The 23,636-nt window shown below is 48.1% G+C and overlaps 7 protein-coding genes across 7 annotated transcripts; 6 read left to right on the top strand and 1 right to left on the bottom strand.

Annotated features, from left to right (window-relative positions):
• Positions 1-165: 165 nt before the first annotated feature.
• Positions 166-1,422, bottom strand: LOC128709260 (epoxide hydrolase 4-like). Its single transcript, XM_053804248.1, has 2 exons — positions 1,249-1,422; positions 166-1,179 (listed from the first exon to the last, which is right to left on the bottom strand). Exons 1-2 carry the CDS (start codon positions 1,420-1,422, stop codon positions 166-168), a joined length of 1,188 nt encoding a protein of 395 aa, XP_053660223.1.
• A 432-nt stretch (positions 1,423-1,854) lies between these two features.
• Positions 1,855-3,865, top strand: LOC128719629 (apyrase-like). Its single transcript, XM_053813256.1, has 6 exons — positions 1,855-2,000; positions 2,062-2,287; positions 2,359-2,559; positions 2,625-2,912; positions 2,992-3,349; positions 3,414-3,865. The coding sequence occupies exons 1-6, from the start codon at positions 1,855-1,857 to the stop codon at positions 3,863-3,865; spliced, it is 1,671 nt and encodes a 556-aa protein (XP_053669231.1).
• Positions 3,866-5,402: 1,537 nt separating this feature from the next.
• Positions 5,403-8,090, top strand: LOC128718492 (epoxide hydrolase 3-like; the record flags this gene model as incomplete). The annotated part of the gene is made up of 5 exons (XM_053812115.1): positions 5,403-5,621; positions 5,694-5,818; positions 5,893-6,005; positions 7,435-7,603; positions 7,682-8,090. Coding segments are annotated over 5 exons (1,035 nt in total), but the record flags the coding sequence as incomplete, so codon positions are not given.
• A 2,153-nt stretch (positions 8,091-10,243) lies between these two features.
• On the top strand, positions 10,244-15,551 carry LOC128708228 (uncharacterized). The gene is made up of 5 exons (XM_053803187.1): positions 10,244-11,111; positions 14,592-14,784; positions 14,860-15,099; positions 15,174-15,336; positions 15,402-15,551. The coding sequence occupies exons 1-5, from the start codon at positions 10,244-10,246 to the stop codon at positions 15,549-15,551; spliced, it is 1,614 nt and encodes a 537-aa protein (XP_053659162.1).
• A 1,109-nt stretch (positions 15,552-16,660) lies between these two features.
• LOC128707364 (probable DNA-directed RNA polymerase III subunit RPC6) lies at positions 16,661-17,623 on the top strand. Its single transcript, XM_053802317.1, has 2 exons — positions 16,661-17,059; positions 17,135-17,623. The coding sequence occupies exons 1-2, from the start codon at positions 16,661-16,663 to the stop codon at positions 17,621-17,623; spliced, it is 888 nt and encodes a 295-aa protein (XP_053658292.1).
• A 490-nt stretch (positions 17,624-18,113) lies between these two features.
• Positions 18,114-20,470, top strand: LOC128715548 (zonadhesin-like). The gene is made up of 3 exons (XM_053810457.1): positions 18,114-18,222; positions 18,290-18,487; positions 18,558-20,470. The coding sequence occupies exons 1-3, from the start codon at positions 18,114-18,116 to the stop codon at positions 20,468-20,470; spliced, it is 2,220 nt and encodes a 739-aa protein (XP_053666432.1).
• Positions 20,471-21,076: 606 nt separating this feature from the next.
• LOC128708680 (ufm1-specific protease 2) lies at positions 21,077-23,065 on the top strand. Its single transcript, XM_053803660.1, has 3 exons — positions 21,077-21,115; positions 21,196-22,390; positions 22,473-23,065. Exons 1-3 carry the CDS (start codon positions 21,077-21,079, stop codon positions 23,063-23,065), a joined length of 1,827 nt encoding a protein of 608 aa, XP_053659635.1.
• Positions 23,066-23,636: the final 571 nt, after the last annotated feature.

Here is a 23,636-nt window from a genome sequence, read left to right as displayed (position 1 = left end):
GACATTGATGCGTACGAATGTGGAGTTTGTTGTAGAAACATTGTTTGGCAATAATAGATGAGACCGTAGAGGTAGAAGCAAAAATCTGGCAATAAAGCACCCGTTGAGTATGTTTGTTTTTCTGAGTTAAAGTTTACCCGATTGTATTCAGCTGATTGTGATCACTTAAGAACAAATAGGAATTCTTAGATTGTTGAAAATGTGTTTATGCTCCTGTCCGTCGCAATTGTTGACGCAATCTTCGTGATGATCTTCTGTTTTACTATGAGCCTTTCCATAACAATTGCTACAAATTTCTTTTACCAATATCTGTTTCTGCGGTTCATCATGAATCACGTGAGTTGGTGGTGTTACATGTCCTCTTAGAAATTCCGATATACTTTTGTTCACCGCTTTAGGATCATCCTGATGCATGAACTGACCTACCCGTGGCACAAAGCGCGTCTCCAGCGGTTGATAAATGGACAACAGCAAAGCGTTGCATTGCTCCGGATCAACTAACCAGTCCTTTTCTCCACATAAAAACAGTCCCGGTGTGTTGGACGGTTTGCGTACGCGGTAGTCGAACTCCTCCAGGAAAAAGTCGATAAAATTGTCACGAAAGGCTATCAGCGCTCGGTCTAGTGCTGATGGTTGGGCGAAGGTGTACTTATATGCTTCCACGTCTTGTGGTTTTGCGTTCGCACCAAGCAGCTCGTCAAACCACGCATAATCACCAGCACGTCCGAGAAGCACGGGTAAAGTCCCTCCGTACAGCAGGAATGCCGATTTGAGTAGCGTTCCCAGCGGAATGGCACTACGCTCGTACAGCTGCTGCAGTACGCCATCCGAAGGCGTACCGAGCATAACGTACTTGGACACCCTCTCCGGATACTGGTTAACGATCTGCCAGCCCAGTATTGCTCCAGCGCCGTTACCCACCAGAACGCAATCGGATTTCCCTAGCGCGACAATCAGCGAGGAGATAATCCGTGCTAGGTTGTTTAGCTTGTAGGTGATACGGTAGATGGGTGGTTCCGAGCGACCGAAACCGGGCAGATCGAGTGCGACCGTCCAGTAGTTTTGCGAAAATTCGTGCATCTGATAGCGCCAGGTGTACCAGAAATCGGGCAAACCGTGCAGGAACAGCATCAGCGGTTTGCTACTCGACCCCTTCTCGACGTAGTGCAGCTTGATATCCTGTTGAGCAGATACTTGAAGGTTCTTAATGGACAAGCGTTAAGAAGCCCACCAACCTGGCAGACTTACGTGAATTTGGATGTACCGATGAGTGCCCCATTTGCTGTGGTTTAGCGTATCCGGTGGGTTGGGTCTCGGTGTCGGTATCCAGTACGATACGTTCAGCCACCGGATTACCCGGAGCAGGAACTCGCCGCAAACGAGCACCGCACGTTGCAAACACCCGATCACTAATTGATACATTACGGAGTAATACCGCCCGGTAGGCTGCGCTCGTTGGATTTATATCGTACCATGGCCGCGGTCGTGGTCCAATCACTTGCCCTTTCGATTCGGAAGAAGGTGGGCAAATTAATGCGATGCATTGATCGAATGTCGCACGCGAAAGCACCGCGTACGGGCAGCGTATGGATTTGCTTGCCACTCTGCGCGCTTGAGGAGCTGCTTGTCTGTCTGTCGACTAATTGATTATGGAGCGCCTTGCGGTCGAGGGTGCAGGCGCGAGAAACGTTATTTACCACGGGTAAACTAAGTTTTCCAACATTTGTTTTCCACGCGCCTTTACCGATCGCTCACCGGCAACTAGCTGCGGAGTAGGAGTTGCGTATAAAAAAGGTGTTCCGCACTTGGAGAGGGTAACAATCACCCGTGGCGTGTGGCGCCTTCTGTGCAGTAATGTGGACAGTCTTACTGATCGCTTCGACGGTGTGGGCTTTTGTAGCGTTGCAGTGCGGCGCGACAGACAATTTGCCAACTGATCGTGGTAAGCTGCGCAAGCTGTTCCCACTAACGATCGTACATATGAACGATCTGCATGCACGGTAATTATGAGACGTTCGCTTCGGGAGGTACTTCGCTGGCCTAATGCCGATTTCTCACCAGCTTTGCGGAAACTTCAGAAAGATCGTCCAAATGCAAGGCTAGCGAGGGTGACACGTGCATCGCCGGCATTGCACGGGTATTCCACACCGTGCAGACGCTCAGAAAGAGACATCCGAATCCACTGTTCTTCAATGTCGGTGACAATTATCAAGGCACGATCTGGTACAACTATCACCGGTGGAAAGTAGTCGCGCGGTTCATCAAACTACTGCACCCCGAGGCGATGGTAAGTTGTGCTCTGCTGCAGATGATCATTCAAATTTCGCCCTAATCGTCGGTGCCTATTGCTCCACTTAGACACTCGGAAACCATGAGTTTGATGATGGCCTAAAAGGTTTAATCCCGTATCTGGAAGCACTCGCAAGCATGAAGATTCCAACGGTGGCAACAAATTTAATCCGATCGAAGGAACCGTTTCCTGCCCTGCCTCCTTCGGTGATACTCAACCGGAATGGACGATCGATCGGCATTATAGGCGTGATAGCTGATAAAACACACGTGAGTTCCCAGCAATGGCCGTGTGAGCGAACCGACTCTCTATTTGATTTCAACTTTCCGGGCAGGAGCTTTCCAACACTGAAAGCATCACATTTTCCGATTCGGTTGCCGCGGTACGTACTGAGTCGGAAGCGCTGAAGCAACGCGGTGTGAACATTATAGTGGTTTTGTCGCACTGCGGTCTGGAGGTTGATAAACAGATCGCTCAAGAGGCGGGAGATCACGTGGATGTGATCGTGGGGGGACATTCGCATTCGTTTCTGTTTCCAAACGCTTCCAGCAAACCGTACAATAAATTGGATAAAATACTCGGCGATTACCCGGTGGTGGTGCACAACAAGAACGGACGTAAGGTACTGAAGGATGAGACGGTGCTCTACCCCGTGTTCGATAAGTTATGCATTCAAAATTCCTTTCTCCTATTCTCATAAGATCTTGATTGTTCAAGCCTATGCCTACGGTAAGTATGTTGGCCGTTTGACGACTTACTTTAATGCGCAAGGCGAAGTAGAGTACTGGGACGGATTCCCGGTGTACCTCTCCAACAGAATTCCACAGAGTCGAGCGGCGCTTAAAATTCTGGAACCCTATCGGCGCCAGGTGGAAGCTTACGGGGCGACCAAAATTGCCGAAACCAAGATTGATCTCGTGCAGGACACCTGCCGGCTTAGAGAGTGTAACTTGGGATGCCTTGTGGCGGATGCGATTGTCGACTACTACACCAACGAAACGTTCCACCCGGTAGCTGTTATCAATGCCGGGAACTTTCGCACACCCATACCCCGCGGATGTACGTAGTTTGAGTTCGTAAATTTACCGAAACGCACACCAACACACCGCATAATGCTTCACAGATATTACCAACGAAGAGGCAATCGGAGCGAGCCCATTCTCGAACACGGTCGATCTGGTGACGCTGCGCGGTGACGCACTGTGGAACATCGTCGAGCACTCGATCGTGTGGGATAGTGTGAAGCGCATGAACGTGGCACAGGTGTCGGGTTTGCGTGTAGTGGCGGATCTCGATCGCGCACCGTACCACCGGGTACTCTCGATCGAGGTACGTAACTTGCACGATGGTAGCACTTACGAGCCATTGAATAGGGCGGCTACTTATAAGCTGGTGACATTATCGTTCATCGCCACCGGCAAGGATGGATTCCGCTGGGCGTTGGAGCGGCTCGACCGTCAAATCGGTCCGCTCGATTCGGACGTATTTATCCAGTACCTCAAGAAGCTTAAGGTGGTAAACGACGAAAATCTAACCTGTGGTAGAATGATCATAAACGGTACGATCAAGTCGTAATCGATACTGTTAACGAGGCGAATCAACAGTCTTGTCCAATGGAACAGGTGCGTTTAGACGATGTGATTCTTCGATGACAAACGTTACGAATTCTTTCATCTGTGATCTTCCAACATTGAAGTCTTTTGCATATGTAATCTTTCAAAAAGTTATGGATCAGGAATCGATTCGATTGCATGGAATAAAGTTCTTAAAGCAAAAATAAATATCTGTGTAGGCTTCGATCGTAGTGATTACATCATTGCAAAGAACACACACAGCTGTATATATACAGCAAACACAGCATGGTTCGGTTCGTTATTTGCATAGAAATCTCCCATTTGTTTGATATCAACAGCGCAAGTTTCACAACTAACGCAATATTTACGTTATCAGATGCTTGGCAATTTTAAAGAATGCCGCTTTATCGAAGAAATTTCTTCATGCTATAGCATTATCTCATCTATACGCTAATTTCACATCATTTTCATGTGCTCCCATTTTGCTCATTCTTCTAGTGTTTTGCGGTGTGAACCACAAATTACGTCTATACACAGAGACTCATACACTTTTTCAGCTATATTTTGCGCTGCCTTTTTCCCCGGCCCGTAACAATAATCAATCAGAAGTGCCCCGAGCTAATCGGATGCAGTTGCACCAGCGGATCGGGATGTACCGTTGGGGCATCTCTAACGTGAGGTCACGATATTACAATCATGCTCGTCTTACCAAGTCGCTGATCGGCAGCAGCATCCGTACGATTGGTGCTGACCGCCGGCACCATAATTATCTAGCCCCGGCAACGTTGGCGGGAGATGTGAATGGGAGCGGTAATGTCGCTTGATGGGTAACAACACCAGAGTGACGATGGTGAATCGGGCCTTCCATTACAAACCGCAGTAGCGGTTGTTTAAAAAGTACGTCCATGGCGTCGTACGACTATTGCCACTGTACGGTGGGTAACGAATACATTCACACGCTGCGGTTTTGAGTTGTAAGCTATGGCATAAAAGTTTTTATGAATAATAATTATTTCCTTATATAACATATGTTTATCACGTTATATTTACCAAAGAAAAAACACAAAAAAAAATATATTTTTACATCATCGAACACGTGTATGAGTGACTTTGCTGTGTTGCTGTGTATTTGGGATTTTTTTTATTTATTATTATTTATTATTCTATCTAGAACAATTTTTAACTTTAATTACTTAATTTCTTAAAAATTTATTCACAGCTATTAAATGCTATCAAAAACCCGAACCACATCGGTCATGTCCCACTGTACGTTGCTATTTCTCCCCACCGTGTACACGACCCCTTCACACCCCGCGCAGTGTCTCCCTTCATCTTATCGTACGGTGTTTGGCGCAAACTCACTACCACCACGCCGAGAGCGTCGTCTATCGATCGCGACAAACAACCGGCACCAGCCGCACCACGCTCAGTGCGTCGTTGTAATCGGTGTGCACCACATCACACAATAACTCATCATCATCAGCCGGCGGTCACGCGATTGCGCGAGTGAATGATACGGGCCCATCCCAAATAATCAACATATCCGCACGATGGTCCAGTACTACATCCGGGAGTCGATACAGTTCGTTGTGTCGTACGCGCTCTGTGCGTTCTACAGTTTGCGCGTGCTGTTCGGCATACTGGTGCTGTTCGTGACGAAACCGCACACGAAATTTTGGATCACAAAGGAGCGGCCGGTACCGCCCGATTGTTTGAAGAACCACGACTACGGTGTGGACAAGTACCAGAATGCGAATGTAAGTGAAGGTGATCGCTACAAAAGGGGAACAGACCTCAAGAGTTACAGCTGATTGGGATATCTTTCGCAGGGCATCAGAATCCATTACGTGGAAAAGGGAGATCGTTCCAAGCCGCTCATGGTGTTTGTGCACGGGTTTCCCGAATTCTGGTACTCGTGGCGCCATCAGCTGAAGGAGTTCTCCAAGGACTACTGGTAGGTGTAGAATACAAAGCACCATTCGCAAGACTTCTATAGTTGTTGATTGAACGTTGTCATCTCTTCTCCAGGGTTGTGGCGTTGGATATGCGTGGGTACGGTGATACGGAAAAACCTCAGTACCGCTATGCATATCGTATCGACAACATGACAGAGGACATACGGTGCCTGGTGCGTGCCTTAGGTAGGTTCAAGAGTGTGTACATCCAGCCACCTGGAGGGAAAAAGGTGCTAAGTGATTGAAGATACTGTTACCTGTACAAAGTTCACGACAGCCACCTGACATGCGTATTGTGAGTGATTTCGTAAAAAAAAAAAAGCGAGGAAGCAATCGAGATAAGAAACTCACGCCGTAGATAATGGACCACTGCCGTCGCCGGTGCAGTTCACCGATCATTTGGACACTCGACCTCACACAACAGCTGACAGATCCTATGGTTGTGAAATTCCACCCTGTTGCTATATTGGTGACAAATGGATCGGTGGCCGCCAGTTTGATTGAGTTGGGCGAGCACCGATCGGGATGTGGTTTTGTTTACGTTGGGCCGCACGGTGTGGGTTTGGGAGGCGAATTATGCAATAGTCAAAAAACAGTGATGATGTTTATTGATTTTCCCCCCACTCCCTTCCGATTCGGAACCCAGCATTAGACACCATTTGGTAATTCTGAGATGTTTGGTTCGAAAGGTGTGATAAATTTGAAGGTTTTGTTTATCTTCCACGTCCACATGTTTTGCAGTTACGATTGGGAGTGTCACAAGCGGGGAAGGTGCCTGTTCCGCAGAAAGTGTACATGCTAGTGTTGGGTGAATCCGGTTCACTTAGAATTGTATAAATGAATCTGAATCTCAATTTCAAACACTCATGAAGCACTTGTCTCTCTCTCCCCATGGAGCTTTTAAGAGTCGAGTCCAGATTTGAATGACTCCTCGGTTAACATACATATAAATGACTTTTCTGGAAAGATTAATTATGCACTAGTACAAACATTACAGACAAATATGTTACCATTGCTGTATCAAATGCTAGTAACTAATGATGAATTCCCCTTACAAAAAAGGGATCCAGTGGCTAGTTAATGATGTTATCGTCCACTATTGCCTGCTGGCCAAAAACCCTAAAAGATAAAAACGATCCGTTTAACCTTCACCTTCGTATTCGAATGGCAGCGAGTGTGGGCACCGGGTACGAGATAAGGTTGATCGATGGTGGAATGGATGGTGGTACACGATTCACTATCGATTACCTTAGCAACGCACACGGCAGCACCGCATGGTAGTTTTTATCGATAAAAATGTCGTCATTAACGCCGGTGAGTCAATGCTGCGGTGGTCGCACGCACCACGATCTTGCCGGATCTACGCATACAAAGCGTTGGTCATGAGGTGAGGCTGCAAGATTCGGTTAGACATACTTGTGCCTTGGTGTGCCGTTTTAGAGTTCTAGGTCAAATGGATCATAAAACTGTCTCCAAATTGTACGATCGATTGGCTTCTTTTATGTGTCCGATCAAGCTGTTGCTCTGTGAAGTTGGTGGTTGGACGGGTCGTTTAAATCTCGACAATGAAGACGTTTTTTTCCCATATATGCCATCTTCCCTTTATTTTCTCTAGGACGCCAAAAGTTTACTCTCGTTGCGCACGATTGGGGCGCAGTGATCGGATGGCACTTTATAACGAAGCACATGGACATGATAGACCGATACATCATGATGGATGCTCCATCGCAGAAAATAGCGCGTAAGCTTTTCTCCAGCAGCAAAACACAGTTCAAGATGTCTTGGTAAGTAGAAGCCACGACTTGTGATCTCACTCAAGTTATTAATTATGACCGTTTGCGTTGCATGGCACCCACTACTAGGTACATCTTCTTTTACCAAATGCCATGGCTACCGGAGTTCTTCGTGCGGCTTGGGGACTTCCAAATCTTCAAAATCATATTCAGCCAGCACGGTGGCCCCGAAGTGGTCGAAGCATTTAAATATACCTTCTCCAAACCGAACGGTATGACGTACCCGATCAACTACTACCGTGAGAATTTCCGGTTCTTCACGCGGAAGCTGACGCCGCCCAGGCCGAAAACGTTTGCCCGGGGACTGTATCTGCTGGGCGAAAACGATCTCTACATCTCGAAGGAAACGGGCCCGCTCATGCAGCAGGAGTTTGAGAATCTTGAGTTCCGCATCGTGCCCGGTGTCGATCACTTCCTGCAGCAGCACAAACCCGAGGTGGTTAATCAGTATATGCGAGAGTTCTTGTCCAAGAACTAGTGTACATTGTGTGCGTACTTGGTAGGAATAGTAGAAATTGTGTTGTATTTTCTACTGTTTTGTTTTTTGGAAAAAAGTTTTGTTATTAAAAGCAAGTTAGTAACTTACAAAGAAACTTCTCCTCTTTGTTTCAATTTTTCCCAGTTCCACCCATCAGCACTGGGTTCTTGTTAAACCTTTATACGGCCACCGGCATTACTGCCGGCGTACGAGACTGTAAAACGAATACGCACACACACACACGTGCGCACATTCTCACACATTTTGCCGCAGTGTGAAAATGATTAAACACCACGCGCGTGGGTGAGTTGGCAAAAGTTCGCACGGTACATCCAGCAGAGTCCCTGCGGAGCAACAAAAAGAATCCGTACCAGGGGGTACTGCCCCATTCCCTTTTCCCCCTTTTGCCATCGCACGGCGTCTCTCTTCTGCGAGAATTGGTGAAGATGTGCGAAACTTGTGGCACTGTTTTATCGGCGGAGAGCGTGTCGGTCACGTTCACCGTCGCGATTGACGTCATCAGCCGAAGTTGACGTCATAAGGACGAAAGGATTCGTTCGTTCTGCATGCTGCACCTGATGCCGTACTTGGGCAGTACGAACCGGAGGCAGTACCGCACATTGAATCGAGACGTTGCCGCAGGGTGCGGACGGTTTGGCAAGGGACGAGGTGCAAGAATGATGAAACTCTCCGGGTTTTTACTACGGTTCATTCATTCGGTTCTCCCTGGGCATTCACACACACACACACATCAAACACTCTCATAGACACTTCCGTGTGGACACGCGTACCACATCACGCCAAGAAGCTAGGTGCACAGTCAGGACCTGCAAGGTATCTCCACAAAATGGGAAAAGCAGTGCGAGACACTGCAGTGATGCTCAGGGTAAAGAGACACTTTATCACCCACATTTAAGAGGGTCATAATTGTGTTTTATACTAAAGCACCTAAAGAAGGATAAAGCGGTTACCGTGGAAAAGGGGTGACTCCAGAGAACCCTCTGGAGTGGTTCTTTTATTGACCATAACAGCAGTGAGCAAAAGCAGCTTTCGTCCATAACACTGAGAATTCTAAGAAAATGTACATCTGGCGAGCAAACAACAACAAAACGCCACCAATCGTAGTAACTGTCCATCAGCAGAAACGCGTTGTCATGGTCCATAGTAACCCGTTGGTAGGAAAACAGTTACAAGGGAGAGTTGGGTTCGGTTGTTGTGTTGCACGCGTTACACGCGGGACAGAGCATCTTGCATTATTTTGAAACGTCACCATCGCTGTTGTCCTGCTCTGGTCCCACCGATGGGAACGGGGGTAGCCCTTACCGATGGTTGCCAAAACAGTCGCGGGTGATGAAGAGACGAGGGGTTCTCGTAGAGGCTAAGCAGGTGGCATGTTTTCGTTACACAGCACATCGGAGTCGTAATACATCTGCCCACTGGACCGGACCACTACTACCACACCGATACGCGGATCGATAGCGCCCTTTTGCAAGGATGCGAGTGCGCATGGGCAGAGCAACAATCCGACCAGCAACTGGCATCCGACAGTCGTCCGAAGACGCACTACGCAATAGTTGCACACGCTGCGAGACACGACGGCGGCAGGACTGCTGGTTGTGTGTTGTTGTAATCGCAACAGGGCCATTTTCTCCCTGGTGCGCTGATTGCTGACCAGATGCAGGTACCGCTCAGTCGTTCGACGAGTCCGGTAGCGCATGAACGTGGCTTCGTGTGACTGCACCTAGAGCGCACCTTCAGAACGGACTGACACCTCCAGGATTCCTTACTCCTTTTCCCTTTGGTGGTGGTCCTTTTTAGTGTTGTGTGCGTGCGTTAGCCGTACCTGGTACCGTGATCCTGGCATCGACAGTCCAGTAATGTGACTGTCCTGTAGGCGAATGCGTTCCCCGAGTGTGTTGTCCTAGATATTGAGAAAACCTGTGCCTACTCCAACCCAAAAGAAAAACCCATTTCGTACCATTTTCCCTACCATTTTCATCCATCGCTGACGCGGGCGCGTGTGTGTGTTTGTGTGTTGGTGTGTTGAAGTGTTGTGACACAATTTCCCAACCTCCTGCCCAGAAGCGCGCGGGTTGGTTTGTTGTGGTCAGTGTTTGTACAACGGAAGTGCTTATACACACGGTGGCCTGCCAATGGAGACGACCGCTCGCGTTCATCAGACCAAGGCGAGCTCGAGGCACCGGAGCTCTCGAGCACGCCGCAGCGCAACACCACAGCGGCACGAGCAGACGGAGGTGCGCGGCATCGAGGATGGGCCCACGCAATCCGCACCGGACCAGGAGCTAGCAGAGGCGAGTGGTTCTAAAAATAGATCCTCCACCGCTATTCGCACCGTACGCCGTCCGGACACGCCGGAGCACAGTGGTGGCAGCACCACGACCAATGCGAGCAGTAGCGCCACGGGCACATCGGTGCCGACGCAGCACTATCACTACAGTGCGAGCGGTGACAGTGGTCCGGCCCGGATCTCCCAAACGCCGCGCAGCAACTCGCCCACCATGGTGACGACCGAGCTGGACGCACCCGTCAGCACGGAGGGCGACGTGGAGGTGGTGGCCGTGGATCTGGCCAGCGGTTTGGCCGTCCTCGGCACGGTACCGGGACCAACGGATGACAAGCTGCAGAAGGGCATCCTCGGCTACATGGACCGCCAGCTGAAGGTGCAATCGTTGTCCGACCCGCAGAAGAGTCCCGCCCAGCGCAGCACGCGCAGCCGGAGCAGTCTGGAGAAAAGCCCACGGCGAAAGCGCAGCAAATCGGAGTCGCGAAGGCGCCGGGAACGGAAAATTCTTGCCGCCGGTGAGATGGAGGTGCGGCAGGCGAACGAAACCTTGATGCGATACCTGAAGCAGTGCTCGGACTTTAACGATGCGTCGCTGTCGGGCGATTTGGAGATACCGGAGCATCTGGAGGACCGGCGGGTGCACCGGAAAACGAAATCCCAGCGGGAGCGTAAACTTCATCAGCTCCAACCGGAACGGGCGGGTGGCAGGACCAACGGTAGGTGGTCCAAAACTTTTTATCCCCTCACCAGAACCCGGAACAAGGGATGCGCATTCGCGCGCACCCATGCCTTCTGTTTGATTTGTCGCTGTTATTATTCGTGCGGCATCGGCAGGCGGATGCGTGATGCTAAATTTAGAACGTTCGACCGTTCGGCGTTATATTTACAGCAGACCGGGACCGAGGCCCTGCCCGGGTTGCCAAGGGAAATTGTGCTGGAAATCACCGACCGTCCGAGTTGGCGGATTTCGATTTTCGAACGCCCACCGTGTGGGTGGCAGTAGAACGTAGTCCTTTGCGCTAACGGCAATGGAAGTGGAATTCGAGACAACACCTTAGAACTAGCGGTGGTTGTATGCGTACGTACATCATCTTGGAATGCTATTAATAAGCTTTCCACTACGCTTTGTCGTTGAGTGCTTTGACGGAGCGATTACAGCACCACCGGGCACAATTCTTTGCCCCAATGTTTAACCGATCAACGTAAAGCTCAGCTGACGAATACTTTGACAAGGGCGTCCCGTAAGGTTTCCCTTTGCCTTTCGAAAATCGACGCAAAAGGACGCCATTTTGTGGTAGGAGACGGCTTACACGTAACAGACCATTTATTAGATTAAGCCCAGTTGCCCAGCCGAAGCACGGAACGAAACTGTTTATCCAAATTGGCTCACCTTCGTCACGTAATACAAATGGCCCCTCCGCAAAAGGTTGTTCCGGCCTCCAGATATAGGGATATAGGCGCAGAATTGATTGGGCAATCGAAGTGTCGGCTGCAAGGTGGTTTGAAGTAGAGCTGGGTCACTAGAAGCAAACCTGTATACAGTTCGGTCAGTTATTTTAAGTGAACGAACGAACTTCATTCGTCCATTTAAGTTGACTGCAGTTCGCGAATAGTCCCCAGGTGGAACTGTCCGTACAGACAAGGACGGGTGAATGAGTTATACATGAAAGTAATTAAATGAGCTGTGGTGCAGGTTGAATGACGCTCGTTGAACGGTTTGTAACGCAGGGTGAACTGCCCGTAACGCAGGTTGAACGACATGTAACACATGTAGAACGATGTGTAACGCAGGTTGAATGAACTATCCGTCGAATGTGGGAGCGACACTGGTTGAGCGAACTATACGAACGAGATAAGAAGAGACAAAAGAACGAAACGTTCGTTCAGTTCTTCACAACGAACGAACCGGTTCGGACAAGTTCATACAACGCTCCAATGATATACCCAACCGCAAGTTTAAATCCTGGGGGTTTGGTAACAAATTTGTTCCCTCTTCAAAAATTACCATTTCCAATCACCTCACCGGAATGCAATACATCGGATCCGGCGAAACAGACAGCTCCAGAACCGGCTAACCGGTGCGATGATGGTGGCTTACGTTAGCAAATCGATAGGAAAATGTTAATCCGGCGGATTTTCGAAATCGACCACTCTCCGTGCGCTTACGGTCCCGAGATTGCAACCCGTCCCGCTTCTCTTCTTAGGCCTTCTATCCGACCGAATGTGAAACCGATCGAAACCCGCCCGCTTTTTGCGTCATTCCTCGCAGCCAGGACACTCGCCGCCCGGCGCCCACTGGCAGTGACGCGTTGGTGTGGGCGGAATCGTTGAAAATCCGGGTGGTCGGTTTTGTTCGTGTGCGGTACCGCATTCGTGTCGGTGTTGGTGCCGGTTATCCTTGCGAGCTGGTTGGGCGCAATGACGTCACGCCGCCCTTTCGGGTGTGTAGGGTAGGGTTTTATCAATATTATTGTGTCGCCTTTCGGGTTTCTTTTTGTTCTCGCACCTCTCTCTCGCTCTCTCTCTCTCTCTCTCTCTCTTCCGGACACGGTCCGGTACCGTTCTAGCCGAGACCAGCAGCTCCTTCGAATCCTTCTCACTCAGAATAGAAATCAGACCGTTGTGTCCAAATTTAGCATCTGCCACCGATTGCTATTGCGGGGATTCGTGACGTTGGTGGCGATACTTTCTTTAGCGATCTTTTGATGGGTGGCGTAGGGCAGAGAACCAAAAAGTACGCCCCAAATTAGTGGCTACTAAAAAAGGAGAGTCCATAAAGATTGTGTGTGTGTGTCGAAAGGCAACAAAGCACGGCATCGCAAACTCCCAGAGGTAATGCCACTTTGGATTGGTTGGTGGTTTTGTTTTGTTGGTGAGATAGATAAAACCGAACGTGGCGATTCTTGTGGGTGTGTGTGTTTTTTTTGGCAATGCTTTTTGACGGTTATTTTTGGTCGCATCTCAGCCTTTGAATGATTCAACGGTCGGGTGGCGCTCCATAAATCTGGCACTTTTATTGACTTTAACATCTTGATCTGTGGGAGATTCCTTTTCACATTCCGGCGGGATGTTTGTTTGTTTTTCGTACTTAAAAATCACCAATAGTTCAACCCAACGGGGAACGTAATTTCCCACAGGGAGAGAGAGAGAGTGGGTTCCATGTTGACCTTTCTTATTCCCAAGAACGAGGGTCCAATCGGTTCCGACACACGGTAAGATTTGGCACTGTGTGTTTGCCACTGTTGGCATGCAGTTTATAGCCTCGGCTACGTAGTAACTTGTGCCTTATCTAACTCATCCCTACCACCCAAAACCCACCCCGCACATACATCTTCACGCAAGGACAACAACCAAGCAACCAACGAATGATAACCGTGTGCCGTGAACTTTAGCCCCTTTCTGGTGACCTTTACAAAAGCGCTCTCACAAAGCGTATGGCGAAGGCAGCCGCCGTTGACATTTAGCTGCAATCGAAGTAAGCATCGCCGCCCAAGATCCCGACATCAGCGGTAGAAACGTTGGCACGGAATGGAAACGGAAACGAAACTGGGAATAAATTCGTAGCAAAGCTAATGATCTAACGCTATCTCTGTGCCGTGGTGGCCCCATCATAAGAGGCGTGGAAAATGGGTGGCGTACAGGGATCGTAATGATAGGGCCGCGGACTTTGCAGAGTCTTTGCTACCTCGTGCCATGAATACGCGTTCCTTCAAGACGCTCCCACCGCCGGGGACACGTGAGCGAGCAGGCTGGTGGAGGTAATTAATTCCGGTGAAGATGTGTGTTGGCTTTTCATTTTACTTTCCTTTGACTTTCTTTCGTCTGTTTTCGCTTGCCTGCGGTTCGGGGGAAAATGGGATTATCGCGGCAACACACGGTAAAGACGCAAAATGTCCTGAATTGTGCGTGTGTGTCGTTCGTTGGTGGGATTGGCCACAGTTTAAAAGGATTTTAGCTTCCAAGAAGCGCAATTTTATCATTGTTTGCGTGTATGATGGCGTAACGGAGCTGAATGAGGTTGTGCCAAGCACTTTGGGAATGTAAATGGAAGTGATTTGCGGTAATAATGCTGCGGTTTCCTGGATCGCTGGGTCTTGAGATGTTTTCCAGTAAATTGTACAATTAAACTGTGCCTACCATTTGCCATTTGCCATTTTTTTTCGAAAACTTTCTCTTACGGTTCCCTTTTCTTACAGCCGACGATCTCATGAGCTACCATGGGGAGATCTACAATCCCTTCACGCCGGTCGTTTCGCCCACGACCGAGGCGGCGGCTACGCGTATTGATAAGATGTACATACAGACTGCTAGCGGTTATCGACCAGTTGACAATACCTACTCGTATCATAAGTCTAGGGCACTAATCGGTGGAGATCCAGAAAGCAATAGGTGAGTCCGCTCGGGACGTTTGGCGAGTTTGCGACCGAGCGTCGTAACGTGCATATCGTTGTTTCTTATTTGCAGCCATACAATAAACACCTCGGTACATCTGTCCTGTGCGGTGCAGCGTGTCTGGCATCTGTTATCGACCGTCTGCCATGGGTTGCTCGGCGGTCTGGCCTTCGCCCATCTGCTGTTGATCTGTACGACCAAACCGTACGATTGGGTCGATGCCTCGATACGCCATTACTCAGCCTTTGCCGAGGTGTACGCCAACACGTTCTACTGCTTGGCCATCGTTTGTATGGTTTCAATATTCGATCGGTAAGCAACCCAGCGGGGTGAGCGCACGTGGCATCCGAGTGGCGGTATACTAATCCGATTACCGTCTTCCCTAGGATGGACATTGCGTACGGAGGTGATACGAATATTTCATTCCGCTCCATCTTCATCATCATGATCTACGTGATGACGATCATACTGAGTCTGTCGGCTGGCACGATGGACGAACGGCTCTATGTTACTTCCACGTTAAACGTCACCGTCTGGGAAGAGGAGTTGGTAAGTAGGGGATGCGTGGAGTTCGCACATATGCCAAGCGTTACTAACATGCCACGACTTTACAGGAAACGAACAAGGTGCTTAGCATCTGGAATGCGCTATCAATCGCACGAAGTGTTGGTGCCATCTTTGGCTGGTTAATCGTTGGCTTCCTACCGAACCAGGACAATCTGTACGATCAGCTGCTCGAGATGGAAAAGTATCAACTGCAGTAGGCGGTTTTTTTTTAATAACCACGGCGAGACGGTGACCTTCGCAACCAAAACACCTATCGTTATCCGTTTTGTACATAGAACCGCACCTATGTTGCGTTATACGGCTATAGTGGAACACACAAAGTACTAACATAGAGTTACAGAACAATAATCACGCTTATGTCACTGTCACTGTGTAGTGGTCCCACTTTCATTCGTTCGTAACGTTGACGGGGACACTGGCTATCGGGCAATTAACCGTGTCGGGTGTGTTGAACGGTTCAGCATCAGCTGAAAGCACTACAAATCAGGAATCAGGTAGTATGAAGCGGTTGTGGTAACATTACGGACATGCACACGATGGACGGGCAGGGAAAGGTGCTGTTGCATTACCATTGCAATAGTGAAAACTGGCAAGGACTGATAATCATTGTGTTGTAATCTAAACGATAGCAATCGCAAGAGGCACACGTGTACATTTACATACCACTAGCAGGCTTGGTAATGGTCGGCATGATATTAGGATATTGAGACAATTAATTAATCTGTAAGCGTATTGTTATCATAAAACCATGCATCCACGCTAATGGCGAATGTTCTGATTTCCATACACCATAAACCGGAAACATAAAACCAACCATAGAATAAAGTTTAATTGCATTTGAATTTAATTTGCCCGATATCACATTAGCAGTCGGAGAATTTGACTGAACTAGAGTTGGGTGAATCTGATTCCGATTTATGAATTTGAACATATCTTTGAACTAAATCAACGAATGTCGTTCTTCATTTTGAAGATTTTTTTTGAAGATGACTCTTTAAAGATGCGTAAACCGTCGAAGATTTAACAATCCTCGAAGATTCATGAGCCTCCATTTACGATAATCAACAGATTAAAGACTAGAATAACAAATTCAGTTAAATTGATATTAAATGTGATGATTACAAATGGCTACCTTTTTTTGTCAACGGATTTTGTCGGAAATTTAAAAATCTATTCCCAAGGTTTACATGTCAACCACTTTCTACGACGGACTACCTCTGCTGTCTGAATCGCAATGCATATGAAACGTCAACAGGGAACGCATGTAAACAATAACAAGCACGCCGCTTTCGGTGCCGGTTGTGCAATGGATGAAATCTCGACGATTGGATTTCAAATCATTTCTTTGGCAAAGGATAAACCGGAAGGTATCAACAACGATGACCTCTCGGAATCGCTACAAACCGTGGCGCCGGAGAAGCGTGTCCAGGCGCTGAACAAGCTGCTACTGGATGGTGTGCTGGAGATATTGAAAAAGGGCAACACGCTGATATACCGGATGAAGGATCCCGGCAAGAAATCGTCCGCCCCGAAGGACATCGACAATGAGGAGCGCGTAATATACAACATTGTGGAGGAGGGTGGCAACAAGGGCATCTGGATAAGGGACATCCGTGTGAAATCCAACCTGGTCATGACGCAGTTAAACAAAGTGCTGAAACAGTTGGAAAACAAGAAGCTTATAAAGGCGGTTAAATCGGTTAACGTAAGTGTTTGTGTGTGGGACTGCAAACAACCGTCACTTGCCTATCTATTCGCTTGCTTCTTTCTGTTTTATCAGGCTAGCAAAAAGAAAGTGTACATGCTGTACAATCTGGAACCGGATCGTTCCATAACGGGTGGCGCATGGTATCAGGACCAGGACTTCGAGGCAGAATTTGTTGACGTGCTGAATCAGCAATGCTTACGATTTTTACGCATGAAGCGTGACTCGGCACGGACCAGCGGCGAGGGACCGTTGGCAGTGCAGAAGCTGTCCGAATGCTCGGTGGCCGACGTGCACCGCTTCATCTCCGATCTCGGCATCAGTAAGATCAGCCTGGATGAGGACGATCTGGAAACGATACTCAAAACAGTAGTGTACGACGGTAAGGCAGAACGTATCGCACAGATTAACGGGGGGTTTCTGTATCGTGCGATAGAGGCGCCTATTGCTGCGCCGGGTCTGGTGCAGATGCCGTGCGGCATTTGTCCGGTTATCAAAAACTGTGCCGACTGTGGTGAAATCACACCGAAGCTATGCACTTACATTAGTGAATGGTTAGATTGAGTACGATGAGATAGTCACGACAAAATGCATCTTTATAGCTCTTGGGAGCGGGTATTTGTTATTCACAAAACAAAGCATGAAAACTTGATAACGATTTTAAAACCATTAAATATTGTTTCTACCAAATAATGCAAAGAAGCCTTCATCATCCTTCCATCACTATTCTTTTCTGCATGGAGGCAATCTTTGTTTGTTATGCTTGCATGCGAAGGGAAGCGAGATAAATGTGGTTTAACATCCGAAACACATATGTTGTGGACGCTGTAACTCTCACATGGGTATAGTTCTTATCGTGCTTAGAAGCTGTCCGACGCAGTACCACTGAGAAGCAATAAAAAGTGTAGCTTTTTGCATAAAATTTCATTCATCATTGCATGCTGACCGCTTCGTTTGATAAGCGTGTCTTGTTAGTTCATACCGATCCGTCCACGAGTGGAGTTCGTGTGCCATTTTACGATCGAGAGTCAGTTCCAGCAACCAGTGCTCCATTATGGGGATATTAAGCGTAAAGGGAATAACCCTATTTGGTTGTTTTTTTATAATTGTTTTAAACGATGTGGACAGCCATAGCCTAGCGCGCGATGAACCGCGTCGTCTCGGTAAGAAACGGTAGTTGAAAGAAATCTACAGCGGGAAACAATAACCATCATTTTTGCCCATATCAAGCGATTCCTGTCCGACGTCCATTAACCAGACAGCTAGTGACCCAATGTTCCGCGCCATACTTTCCCAACGGGGAAGCTAAAATACGAAATAGGGGCCGAATGATGCGGTTCGATTGTTCGTACGGTTTCAAGCTGGTTGGCAATCGGTACTCTAACTGCCAAAATGGACGCTGGGATACATCGATTCCGGTTTGTGTTAGTAAGTAGCGTGATCAACGTACGCACGTAGATCAGCAAACAGGTGCATTAATGTGGCTTTCACTTACCAGAGTCCGGCTGCACTATGCTGCCCCTGGTAAACTCCGGCTATGTGCTGTATGAGATGAACAAAGCGTCCGCGTGGCTTTCGTGTTTTGACGGGACGGAGTTGGCCGGATCGAGAAACACGTACTGCAACGGAACGCACTGGGATCGGCCATTGGGTGTTTGCCGTCGGACGGGTGAGGGTACACCAACTAGCTGCGACTTTGAGGGTGAATCACTGTGTGGTTGGTCAAACGATGCACTGCACGATTTCGACTGGAAGCGAAGCGACGGAACGCTAAACCCACGAGCGCTCAGAACTGGGCCCAAGTACGATCACACCACGATGCAACCGAAGGCAGGACACTTCATGATCGTGGATTCCGGTGAACAGCTTACGAACGATACGGCCCGCTTTATATCGCCGATGTTCGAACCGGAACTAAGCACTGGTTCATGCTTTCAGTTTTACTACCACATGTATGGCGAATCGGTTGGCACGCTGAACGTATACGTTAAACCGATGAACAGTGATCTGTACGATCTGAAGCCCATTTTCGTACAACAAGGAAACCAGAAGAACATTTGGCACGAAGGGTACGTGGAGATTCCGCTGCAATCGGACCGGTTTCAGATCGTCATCGAAGCAAGCCTTGGTTTGCGCTACAAGAGTGACATTGCGATCGATGATGTTGTTCTGTTGCAGGGTGACAGCTGTCGCGTAGCGGTTGAGGATAGTGAGGAGCCACCGCCGGAAACCGAAAACGTACCGGTGAAGATTGAATCGTGTGAGAACCGGTGCGGTAGCAGTATGGCAGCTGTCCTCAACAGCAGTGATACGATCGTACACTGTGATTGCCACGAGGACTGCGTGACTAGCGAAACCTGCTGTCCTGACTATCGCGAGCGGTGTGTCTTTGAGGTGGTGCCGGTCGTAGGTAGCAACGTAAGTACGACCACCACAGTGGCCACAACAACAACCACGGGAAAAGTGACTACTCCGAAACCTACCACCACAACGTCCACGGTCGTAGTCACTACCTCCGCGCCTACTAGTACAACTAGGCGAACAACGGTTACTAGCACTACTGCCAAACCAACACCGACTACTACTACTAGTACTACTACGACCAGTACTACTCCGAAACCACTGACAACCTCCACCGTTACTACATCCACCACGAAGAGATACAATCTACGTCCATCCAGACCGAGCTATGTCCCGCTCACCATTAGACCCCGGTTACCCACCACCTCAGCTACGTCCACTTCAACAACGACTACTTCGACGTCCACCTCCACAACAGTGACCACGACATCACCCATCACAACGACGCAATCCGACATTGCATATGAGCCGACAGCGCAATCCACAACGGAAGAGGTGATTGCGCCCGGTTTGGCCATCGCAGCAAATGTTCCGGTAGAAAAGCTCCAGAAAACACCGAGCTTGATGAAGTTCTTCATCTACGCAACGTCGGCAGTAACGTTTTTCCTGTGCATTCTAAGTGTAGCGTACTTTTACGCACGGAGGTCACGCTCCAATGTGTTGGCGCGTTTGAAGGAGAAATCGCAAAAGAGTGGCTTCGAGGATATTCGATTTTTGGCCGGTGAGGAAGATTTGGATTTTAACATTTCACAGGCGCAAGATGCGGATGAAGATGCGAAAGGTGGCAAGCAGCCGGCGCTGGAAGCAAGCCAAAGAACGGAAGCAAAACGGTCTACGAAGGACACAAAGTCTGAAACTGATCGACGATCGCATGGGCAAGACGTACATGCGCATGGACGCAACGGAGATGAGCGTTCCGATAGTGATGATGATTCGACGGACGATGAACGCGGTGGACATGGAAAAAAGATACACTCAAAGACGAACAAAAAACCGTATCAGAAATATGTGAAACACCATGACGAGGATATGGAATCGACCTTACTGTGAGGCGATAAGCAGCAGTGGTGCCGTCGTGCCGTGGTCAACAAAACCGGAATAGCAATGCGCTGGGGAAAACCCGATAAGAAATTGGTGCCTTTTTGTTTGTTTGCCTGTTTTTTTTTCTAAAGCACTTCAGGAAATGCGATGCGCATATGCGTGATAAACAAAGAAAGCAAACGAAACAGGGAACCAATAGCGAAAAAAAGTTATGAAAGCATTTTGCATTGCTCTTCGAACCGGATAATTATGTTACACCGTCATTTAATCACAATTTAACCGGGTATACTGGTCGTCGATAGTTTTTTGTTTTGTAACAAAGCGCGAAGAGGGAAACAAATTTTATAAATAAACAGTTCCAATCACCGTTTCAATGGAGTTACTAATTTACCTTTAATCTACTACAAAGATTTATTTAAACTTACTAGACAACTATCAACGGTCATTTGAAATGCTTGTAAATGTCTACCATCATGACCGTCGTTGGTCACTGCTGTGTTTGGTGATAAACTGTCAAATACGTGTTATTTGTTGTACGTGTCACATTCGCTGTACGAAAACAAACCGTGGCTGTGCTAATTTAGTTCGATTCATATTTTGTTTCTTTCTGATAAAATGATCGTAAAATTACGAATATCGCGACATGTGAAGAAGGTATGTAGTGGAATGTGTATTTTCCGCTAACTATACCTGTTTCCAAACTTGTTTACTTTATAATGTGTTGTCACTTGCAGCGTATTTCCGATCCAACGTTTGCGGGCACGGGAGAGCTATACGGTACCATATGTGATGGAGTTCCGACGGTAATTGGATTTGCGCGGGTACTAAGAGAGACGAATGAATCGACCGGCAATAATGTGCAGGACGATATGCCTGCCCCAATTCAGCGTAGTCTCCCGAGCGGTCTTGATCTTATCGGTTGGGTAAAAACAGGCCCATACGTAGATCCAACCGATTTTCTGCTGAAATCGGGCCCGGATGCGTTTGTGACGGATAATCCAGTCTACTTACACTACACCGGTGAAACTGAAGCGGAGCTGCAGACGTTCATCTTTGAGCAGCGGAAACTTCAGTCGGTAGAATGCGTCACTTTTGACGATGAGTTTCTTTACCGGGAATACTATCTGCTTCGCCTGCAGTGTACGCTAACGTTGGTGTGCGAGCAGACAGAAAAATCGGTGTGTGAAAATGCATTCCGTTTGCGCAAGCAGCTCGGTTCGGGCAGCGTGGCGTTTACCGTACCGACAGCCCCGGGTGTAATGTTGAGCGACTACGCTGTGACGGGTATCGATAAGGAGGAAAATGTAGAAATGTTGTACGCGATGGCAACTGCTCCGAAACCGGAACACGATGACGGTTTCGGTGTGGCAGGTGGTGGTCGTGTAAAAGCGAAGAAACCTCAGATTAGTTCCAAACCACCAACTGGATACCGTGTAATTGATTTCGGACTGTTGATTAAAAAATCAAAGGACGAACTGGATGAAAAGCTTCGCCGGGAGGCGTGCAACGTGACGATCGATCGGCGTAATGATGGCCAAACAGTGAAGGTACCGTTCCAGGTCGATTGTCTAAGTATGGTACACCGGACGAAGAAGCTGGACAAATGTTTCGACAACATGGTGGAGAGTGTTGACTGTTCGTTGGGTTTGATTGAGGCCGCATTGCTGGAACAGCTACGGTACCAGCAACGATTGTACGTGTCAAAGTGCTACCACATGCTGCCCAAGGAGCTGGGACATTTTGTGACCTGCGTGTATCCGCTCGGTGGCGAGGTGAACGAATCCGATTCGTTTTTGGAACGACAACGTGCAAACATGCACAAACAATTTTTGTTAAAACTGAACCTACCCTATTTCCGCAAGGGAAACGCGTACCAATTTCAAGCAGGCAAAATTTTGACCAATCCCCATGAAACGCTTAGCGCGCCACGTAAGTTCACTTGCACGTGTGGCATCGTAAAACATCCTGTCCATGATAATGGGTTTGTTTTTTGTTTTGCGCCTAATTTCAGATCCCGACGGGCGAACAGCGCTAGTGGCTGGCGTTTACACCTATCACCATTACCTGCAGGATGACTTCGATGATAAGGGCTGGGGATGTGCGTACCGATCCCTGCAAACGCTTGTCTCGTGGTTTTATCTGCAAGGCTATAGCTCAGGAACGATTCCTACTCACAACGACATACAGTCGTGCCTGGTGCGCGTCGGCGACAAGCAGCGAAATTTTATCGGTTCGCGCCAGTGGATTGGTTCGACCGAAGTGTCAATCTGTCTGAACGATATGCTCGGTATCGATTCGCGCATCATGTTCGTCACGCACGGCAGTGAGCTGGCGTCGCGCGGTATGGAACTACTACAACATTTCCAGCAGGAGGGTACACCGATAATGATCGGTGGCGGTGTACTGGCCCATACCATACTGGGTGTGTCGATGAATGCTGAGCTGGGCGAGACAAAATTTTTGATTTTAGATCCACACTACACCGGGACGGATGAGCTGGGGCCGGTGCTTGGAAAAGGGTGGTGCGGATGGAAGGGTGAAGACTTTTGGGACAAAAGCTCACACTACAACCTATGCATGCCAATACGACCGAAACGATTGTAAGATTGCGATATTTTGAACAGTGAAGTTTATGGTTACGAAATTTATGTCTAAATATTGGTTCATTGTTACTGCTTTAAAAAAAAACCTTGTAAATGGTTTATGCATTTTGTACGGTATTCTCACTAAATGATGGGTGTTTGTGACTTACACGAGAAAGTTTTCGGTCAAATTTACATCGTATGCCGAAAGACTGCTAAAGATATTAAAATAAAATATTTCATTTTTCAAACAATGTTTACAATACAAACGAATTGTGTTTTTTTGTATAGATCTTATAATGTTCCGGTATTTATGTACGCCTGTGAGACATAGAATTCGTCCAAAACTGACGCAACTCTCTTAGTCACGTTTGAGCGGAAGACGCAATGGAGGAGTCGCTGACGAGCTCTACGAACTGTTACGAGAAGATCAGGATGAGATGATCAGGCGCTTTACGTAGATCATAAATTTGACAATTTCATAAAAAAACTAACGTAACTTAAAAGAACTTGCTGTATTGTATGCAGCACTGTTGAACATATCAATTATTTTATTACTTATGTACGTCTTGGTGTAGCATAATACAGATTGT

The sequence above is a fragment of the Anopheles marshallii genome, chromosome 2 (genome assembly GCF_943734725.1).
Source record: "Anopheles marshallii chromosome 2, idAnoMarsDA_429_01, whole genome shotgun sequence".
Lineage (NCBI taxonomy): Eukaryota > Metazoa > Arthropoda > Insecta > Diptera > Culicidae > Anopheles > Anopheles marshallii.
Note: the sequence above shows the minus strand (reverse complement) of the source record. Positions and strands in the feature narration are given on the sequence as shown.

Coding starts and splice junctions, on each gene's coding strand:
- LOC128709260 (XM_053804248.1), bottom strand. CDS start 1,422: ATGTATCAATTAGTGATCGGGTGTTTGCAACGTGCGGTGCTCGTTTGC. Junction 1,180..1,248: donor ATCGGTACATCCAAATTCAC/GTAAGTCTGCCA, acceptor TCTGCTCAACAG/GATATCAAGCTGCACTACGT.
- LOC128719629 (XM_053813256.1), top strand. CDS start 1,855: ATGTGGACAGTCTTACTGATCGCTTCGACGGTGTGGGCTTTTGTAGCG. Junction 2,001..2,061: donor ATGAACGATCTGCATGCACG/GTAATTATGAGA, acceptor ATTTCTCACCAG/CTTTGCGGAAACTTCAGAAA. Junction 3,350..3,413: donor CACACCCATACCCCGCGGAT/GTACGTAGTTTG, acceptor AATGCTTCACAG/ATATTACCAACGAAGAGGCA.
- LOC128708228 (XM_053803187.1), top strand. CDS start 10,244: ATGGAGACGACCGCTCGCGTTCATCAGACCAAGGCGAGCTCGAGGCAC. Junction 14,785..14,859: donor GGAGATCCAGAAAGCAATAG/GTGAGTCCGCTC, acceptor TCTTATTTGCAG/CCATACAATAAACACCTCGG. Junction 15,100..15,173: donor ATGGTTTCAATATTCGATCG/GTAAGCAACCCA, acceptor CGTCTTCCCTAG/GATGGACATTGCGTACGGAG.
- LOC128707364 (XM_053802317.1), top strand. CDS start 16,661: ATGGATGAAATCTCGACGATTGGATTTCAAATCATTTCTTTGGCAAAG. Junction 17,060..17,134: donor AGGCGGTTAAATCGGTTAAC/GTAAGTGTTTGT, acceptor CTGTTTTATCAG/GCTAGCAAAAAGAAAGTGTA.
- LOC128715548 (XM_053810457.1), top strand. CDS start 18,114: ATGGGGATATTAAGCGTAAAGGGAATAACCCTATTTGGTTGTTTTTTT. Junction 18,223..18,289: donor CGATGAACCGCGTCGTCTCG/GTAAGAAACGGT, acceptor GCCCATATCAAG/CGATTCCTGTCCGACGTCCA. Junction 18,488..18,557: donor ATCGATTCCGGTTTGTGTTA/GTAAGTAGCGTG, acceptor TTCACTTACCAG/AGTCCGGCTGCACTATGCTG.
- LOC128708680 (XM_053803660.1), top strand. CDS start 21,077: ATGATCGTAAAATTACGAATATCGCGACATGTGAAGAAG. Junction 21,116..21,195: donor TATCGCGACATGTGAAGAAG/GTATGTAGTGGA, acceptor TGTCACTTGCAG/CGTATTTCCGATCCAACGTT. Junction 22,391..22,472: donor TGAAACGCTTAGCGCGCCAC/GTAAGTTCACTT, acceptor GCCTAATTTCAG/ATCCCGACGGGCGAACAGCG.